Consider the following 7,450-nt stretch of genomic DNA (forward strand, 5'->3'; position numbering starts at 1 on the left):
TCAGGAAAGGGAGGAGGAGGAAGAGAAGAGAAAGAAAAGGAGGCATTCTTCAGGAAGAGGAAAAAGAGTTACTCCTAAAAGGAGAAGGAGGAAGAAAGGGAAGAAGTAGGAAGAAGAGGAGGCAGCAGGGGAAGAGGGAGGAGGAGGAAGAGGAAGAGGCCTGCTTCTTGACAGAAAGAAGCCAAAGCCTTGGCCCCAGCTGTGGACTGCTCTGAGCACAGCACAGAGGAAAAAGAAATGCTGGTTGAGAAGGTGCTGGAGGGTAAAGGGCCTGAGGTCAGGAGCAGGCCGAGCCTTTACTGTGTACAGGCTGGGAGACACCCTGAACACTAGAGGGCTGGCTAAGAGGTGGAGCTAACAGTTGCTCACAGTCCACCGTGGGCCACTGATTGGTGAAGGTCTCCTAAGGAATAACAGTTTCTTCCCACAGAGCTCACTGATGGAAGGAGCAGGCTGGGAGTCAGCCCTCCTGGCTTAGAGGGAGGGCTGTGCTGTGCTGTGTGCTGTGTGTCTGTGTGCTGTGTGCTGTGTGCTGTGTGCTGTGTGCTGTGTGCTGTGTGCTGTGCTGTGCTGTGCTGTGTTCTGCTGTGCTGTGCTGTTTGCTGTGCTGTGTTGTGTGTTGTGTGTTGTGTGCTGTGTTGTGCTGTGCTGTTCTGTTTGCTGTGCTGTGTGCTGTGCTGTGCTGTGCTGTGTGCTGTGTGCTGTGCTGTGCTGTGTGCTGTGTGCTGTGCTGTGCTGTGTGTTGTGTGCTGTGTGCTGTGCTGTGCTGTGCTGTGCTGTGCTGTTTGCTGTGCTGTGTGCTGTGTGCTGTGCTGTGCTGTGTGCTGTGCTGTGCTGTGCTGTGTGCTGTGCTGTGCTGTGCTGTTTGCTGTGCTGTGTGCTGTGTGCTGTGCTGTGCTGTGCTGTGCTGTGCTGTCCTGTGCTGTGCTGTGCTGTGCTGTGCTGTGCTGTGCTGTGCTGTGCTGTGCTGAGTTGAGCTGAGCTGTGCTGAGCTGAGCTGAGCTGAGCTGAGCTGTGTGTTATAGGAGGAAGGAGACACCACAGAGAGGCTGCTCTCCTGTCTCAGAGGGAACACTGTGCCATGCTATGGGAGGGGAGGTCACTGTGGGGAGGTCCTCCCTGCCCACTCTGCAGGACCTGATAGTCTGTACTCTTCCCTTGGAAGCAAGTTTTCAGTAAACTGACATACAGCAGAACAGCCGGGAAGCAAGGATGGAGCTGGGTGCTGGGGAGAGAGTAGTCACTCATTCTGGAACAGTCACGAGCTTGCATCTGGCATCACTGCGTGAGAAGTGTGAGTGTGAGTGTGTGTGTGTGTGTGTGTGTGTGTGTGTGTGTGTGTGTGTGTGGCTGTGTACCTGTACATGTGTGTACCGGTACACACGGGTACACATGCACATGGAGGCCACAAGTTAGCTTTAGGTATTGTCCCTAGGGTGCCATCCATTCTGTTTTTTAAGACAGGGATTCTCATTGGTGTAGAACTTTCCAGGAGGCTAGGCTGGCTGGCCAGTGAGCCCCAGGGCATATACCTGTCTCTGTCTTGCCAATGTAAGCCACCACATGCTGTTGTTTCCTTTTCTTTTCTTTTTTTTTTTTTAACATGAATTCTGGGGAATCAAACTTTGGCTTCTGTGCTTCCAGGGCAAGGGTTTAACTGACTAGTTTATCACCCCAGCTCAGGAAAATGTTTAATCTGCCAGGAGCTATTCGATACTCAGAATATATCCTTCACTTAGAGATTGTCAGCATCCCCTTAACTGGATTAAAGACTAGCTATAACTTTCTGGGATTCAACACACATGATAGTGTGGACCCCCTGTTAATATACAACAAAAACAGCAGTAGTAGTCAGGAAATAAGTACAGAGTCCTCTGCATTCAGGTCCTTGTAGGGCAGCCAGGGTTACATAAAGAGGCCCAGCAACTTGCCCAAGGTCATTGCTGGTTCACAACGGGTCCAGATTCCAATCCCACTCACTAACTACTACAGGCAGCCTCTACACCACTAGCACATCAAATCTATTTGTGCTACATGGTGTTTGAAACATGACAGAAGAGAGCTTGGGAGATGGCCCAGTCCCCTGCCTCAAGCATGGGGTCCTCAGTTTGACTGTACTGACCCAGCACTAGAGAGGCAGTGTTAGGAGGATTCTGTGGTCAGACAGTCTAGATGAATCGCTGAGCTCTGGGCCTATGAGGAGAAGGTTCAGTGTGTAAAGTGTTTACCACACAACCGTGAGTTTGGATCCCAGAAGCCGTGTGAAAACTGTAAACGTTAGAAGTACAAGTGGAGGTATCTGAGCCTACAGGGAGAGGGAGGCAGAGACAGGAGGATTCCTGGAAGCTCTTGGGCCAGCAAGAGAAATTCTGTCTCCAAAAAGATTGGAAGACCAACACCCCACATTGTCCTCTGGCCTCCACATAGACACCATGGTACTCATAGCATCTGTACCTGTACACACACACACACACACACACACACACACACACACACACACACACACAGAGAGAGAGAGAGAGAGAGAGAGAGAGAGAGAGAGAGAGAGAGAGAGAGAGAGAGAGGGAGGGAGAGACAGTGACACACAGAGGCAGAGACACACAGAGAGATATGGATGGGAGGTAAGGGTGTAGGCTATGAAGGCAATAGAAAGAGCAAGGGTCCCAGGGTTAGAGGTCAAAGGGACAACAGGCCCTTTCTCAAGCTCAGGGCTCCCTATGATATGGAAGCAGCTATGTGCAGGGCTTTCTAGCAGCTGCTGTGAGGTCCTGTCCAATCCCCACCTACCCCCAGATTCAATCCAGTGCCTTGGGCTGGGTTCTAGCCAGCAGGCGGGAAAGAGGCTATTGTCTTGTTCTACCCTGGCTAAAGGACTGTACAAAAAAAACCCTTGTTTTAAAAGAATGCACAAAAATTAAAATTTATAAACCTGAGGGCAGCAGCCAGCACGCCCCCAGAAGGTCAGATTATATATGGATCAAAAGGAAACACCAGGCCAAGCTGAGAGGTGGTGGGGGAGGGGGAGATAGGCCTGCAATTCAGCTGCTGTGTGCTTTGCATGCCTTGTCTTTGGTGTGGTCTCTGCTTGTTTCAATGTTTTTATTTACTGGCCTTTCGGTATATGTCAAGTTCTGGCCTAGGAGCTATAGGGGTGACTTCCCAAAGACACCCGAAGGGGCTTTTGGCCTTGTAATGGTGTTACCTTTGAGTATTAATGTGGTCTACATAATCACCACCTGTTTCTCAATGGCTCAGCTATCAATTCTTTGTGCCAGGCCCTAAGCAGGAAACAATGGCCAGGGGAAGATGTGGACGCAGAGCCACTCAGGAGGTCAGATTCCCAAGAAGAGGCAGAAGCAGGACCCATAGGGACAGCAAAGGATCCCCTGTGTAGGTTTGTTTAGGAGGTGGCTTCCAAGGCTGGTGGGCGCTTTTTTTTTTTTTTTTTTTTTTTTTAATGAGTTGAAAGTTGAACTACATAAACAAGTTCTTGATAGACAAGTAGATGTGTTCAGGGGAGGGTGTCCTGACATCTAGGAGCTGGATACAGGTTGTTTCGGAGGGTGAAGCTGGAAAGGCAGACAGCATGGGCTGGTGCATGAGGGCCATCAGGGAAGATGCAAGCAGAGCGAGGCAGCTCTGACCACAGAAAAGGGAGCGGTAGTGTCAGGAGGTGGACAGAGATCACAGTGGGAACGCGGACCTGACTGGAGAACTCTGGAATGCCTGGCAGCTGTCACCCAGGGCTCTGCTCTGGCTACTCAGACACCATTCGTGCAGTGAGCAGAACACTGTGCCTTGCATGTGCTCGCTGGCCACAGGCCTTTTTAGGCACCAACACCCACTCAGGTGGACCTCAGATGTCTGCAGGGTCTGACAACCTGGTTTTGTACTTAGTAGGTTGGAAGCCTGAGCCACGAAGTCCTCGCTGACCCTCCAGTCCTTCTGCCAAATACCCATTACTTCAAGCATGGTGGAGTGACCCAGGCAAGGTCCACACCAGGGCTTGGCCTAAAAGCACTAATACTGTCATCACACTGTGAACTAACAGCCACCTGCTGCTGGGAGATGGCAGAGAGGACCCACATCTGCAAGCCATTTTGCTTTCTTCAAAGCCAGCATTGCTAGGCATGGCTCCAGGTCACTTCTGTTCCCTAGGTGAATACTGTGAAGTTGGAGTTGGTTGCTCTTCCCACCAGCAGAGGGGAAAGCTGAGACATTGAGATATTGTGATTCCTCCCAAAGCCAGTGAACGCCCAGGTCTGACACCCCACGTGGACAGATAGAGAGGTGGATGAACTGGGCTCTGGCAGGCACTTCCCACCAAAAGTAATAGCATGTCTTATCAGAGCCATAAAACATACTTAGGCTCTCTTCTAGATAGAGAGGCGTATTCTGAAGTGACCATGTTTCCTACCCATTGGTTTAGGGGAGATGGCAAGACTGAGCAAGAATGTGGTGATTTGCTAGTCTCATAAGTGGTGATGGACATTAGAAACTGGTGCAGGACTGGAGACTCAGTTCCTAAACTACCTGCTACCCAAGAGAGAACCTGGATTTGATGTCCAGGACCCATGTGAAAATGCTGGGAGTGGTAGCACTTATTGAAACTCTGGCCCTGGGGAAATGGAGATAGAGACGAAGGTCCCTGGTGCTCACTGTGAGGCCAGTCTGCTGAGTTCCAGGACAGTGACAGGCCCTGTCGGAAGCACAAGAGGAACAGCACACCTGAGAAATGACAGCAGAGGCAATCAGCTGGCTTGCTTGCATGCCTGCATAAACAGGTGCGCCCTCATACACATGAATAAACATGTGTACACACACGCACACACGCACACACACACACACACACACTGGCATGACCTTTAGGAGGACAGTTTCTGAGTCGTTAACATTTTAAACACATAAAATATTTCTCTCATAGATTAAACCATGGGATAGGGCATTTTATCCTGAAAACTTATAATCATATATAGGCCACATTCCACTTACGAAGATGGCTGCACCAGCTACCCAGAGATGACCGAACCTTTCCCCACTCACCATGGAAGCAGTTACCCACATCTACTGCACACACTGAACCCATAGTTCCCTGCTTTCCAGAGTGTTTTGCAAGCCACTAAAATACTTGCCCAACCAAGGGTACCCTGGGAAAGGTCCAATGCACTTACTGTGCCAGTCCCACGAGACTCGAAATGTCCCCAATATCTAGAGGGATTGCACAAGGCTTGAGATGTAATTTCACTTGGCACTTCTCGTCACCCTCTCTGCCTCTGCCAGCAACAGCAAATTCTATATAAAGCTGCCAAACCTGGCATCTCTACACTGAGCTGTGACCCCTTTCAACCAAGGGCAAGGCACCAAACTGCCTGTGCATAACTTGCTGGTAATAGTAGTGACAATCAGGCCTAGCAGAATCCCCAAACCCTGCAACGTCAGAGCAGAGCTGACACAAGGAAGTCAATTCTCTCTGCTCCGAGGCTCTTAGTAACTATGGCTTCATCATGGAGACAGGATATAGATACATCCTGTCTGAGTTAGCAGCAAGAAACAGGATCCCAGGGGTCTCCTATGGCAGGGACCTTGCCACTAATCCAATGGGGAAAGTTATTTGGTAAGCTACTTAAGTAAAGGTTATACCCTACAGCCCCGGCAGAAAGGGGTTTGTCCCTATTATCCAAGCAAGGCCTGAAACGAAAATCTCAGAGAGGTGTTTGGGGGAATCAGGTGACCCTGATCAGACCCGAGAGTCTGCAGCCTAGACTTCCACGGTGTCAGAGATGAAATAAATACAGCAGTCCTGACTTCCTGTTCCTTAACCCAGGTCCTAAGCATGTGTTCACACGTGTTTCCGTGCATCCACACACACTGAGGCAAATCTGTTCACACAGGTATCAGTGCACCCACACACGGGAACTTGAGTCAGATACACACGGAAACAAATGCATGCGAACGCTGCAATCCACACTCTCTGGTAAAGTTCACCTCGGGGTGGTAGACATTTGTAAACACCTTGGATGTCTCAGCCTCAACTCTCAAGTGTTTGTTGATAGGCAGCTCAATCTCACAACCCAATGAGAATATTCCATGAAAAGTCTTACTTTGTGGATGCTGAAGCTGGAGCTAATAGATGTCGTAGAAGTGACCCCAATACATGCAATATACAGGATATTATGTACTGGTGACACGTATGGGGCACATAATCGCCAACCACACAAGCCTCAATATAAGGTACCTATCTCCAAGCCACACAAGACAGGGGTCCCAAGAGGCCTCCACCACCTATATTTACAGGACTTAACCAAAGAGGGGTGGCACACTGGGGGGTGTAGTTCAGTTGGTAGCAGGCTCGCCTCACATGCATGGAGCCCTGAGTCCCCTCAGTAATATGGTAAAAACCCTGCATGGTGCCACATCCACCTACTCACAATACCTTGGAGGTGGAGAGTAGAAGGATCAGAAATTTAAAGTCATCTTTGACAACATGGCCTGGTCCGGTCTACAAACTAGCCTAACTTACTCTGTCTCAAAAGAAAATTAAAATTAAAATTAAAATTTGAAAAAAAAAGGTTTATATTATTTTATAATTGTGTTAGAGAACAGTGTGTAGAATCTGAGGAATTCCTCTCTGAGGTGAGGAGCAAAACGAATAAACAGTCGTGTTCTTTTAAAAACAAAATTTTGGATTGCAAAAGCCCCAAAGTCGAGGAGAGCAGGGAGGGCGGGCGGGGAGGCCCATCAAAGTTTCCTACATCCGGAGACTCTCTCGCTGCTCCAGTCACCCAAGAAGTTAAAGCCTTTATAAAGACAATCTTGTTTGTTTGTTTGTTGTTTCATACTCCCAGAGTCAAAGACAGCGGATCCGGCAGGATCTGCGCCTGTCCCGGGGAGTGTGGGCCAGAAAGAGCTGTTGGGAGTTTCTTGGAGTTTGCTTGACGTTGGCCCGGGCTCCCTGGTGCGAAGTTGACCCTGACCGCTTGACTTGACTTGTGAGGGGGTGGGGGGTGGGGGTGCCTGGTTGCCTAAGGCTCGGCCTTTCCCTCCCTCGGGTCACGGACCCTTCCTAAGCCCCACACAAAGAAACAGCGCGCCATCGCGGGGCTGATGGCCTCTCTGGACCGGGGGACATCTATCAGACCAGTGTGCGGGCTTGTCCCCCGGCTCCGACCCCGCACGCTCTGTGCGCCACAGTAGGACCCGCGTCTGGCAGGGATTGGGACATCCCCGGTACTCACCGAGGAGCTCGGGAGGCGGCTTGCTGACCGGGCTGCTCATTGCCACGCGGCGGCGGGGAGAACGCGGTGGGTAGCACTGTGGTGGGGGGATGGGGGGTAGGAAAGGGTCACCAGTTCCTGGACCCGTGAACCCGGCTTCTCCGTTGCACCTGGGGCTCCCACTCCGCGCGGCCAGCAGAAGGGAGGGGCTCCGCTCCAAGATAGGCACACTTCAA

The 7,450-nt window shown here is 50.6% G+C and overlaps 1 protein-coding gene across 2 annotated transcripts in view; it reads right to left on the bottom strand.

The window, feature by feature from the left end:
* Gypc (glycophorin C) overlaps positions 1-7,450 on the bottom strand; it is a 31,715-nt gene that overhangs the window by 24,231 nt on the left and 34 nt on the right. For both annotated transcript variants that reach the window (NM_001347610.1, NM_001048207.1), the window contains exon 1: positions 7,236-7,450. This exon is cut by the window's right edge and continues 34 nt beyond it. In NM_001347610.1, the coding sequence (NP_001334539.1) occupies positions 7,236-7,275 (40 nt within the window). In that variant the 5' untranslated portion in view covers positions 7,276-7,450. The remainder of the gene's footprint in view (positions 1-7,235) is intronic.

This window comes from Mus musculus, chromosome 18 (assembly GCF_000001635.26).
Source record: "Mus musculus strain C57BL/6J chromosome 18, GRCm38.p6 C57BL/6J".
Lineage (NCBI taxonomy): Eukaryota > Metazoa > Chordata > Mammalia > Rodentia > Muridae > Mus > Mus musculus.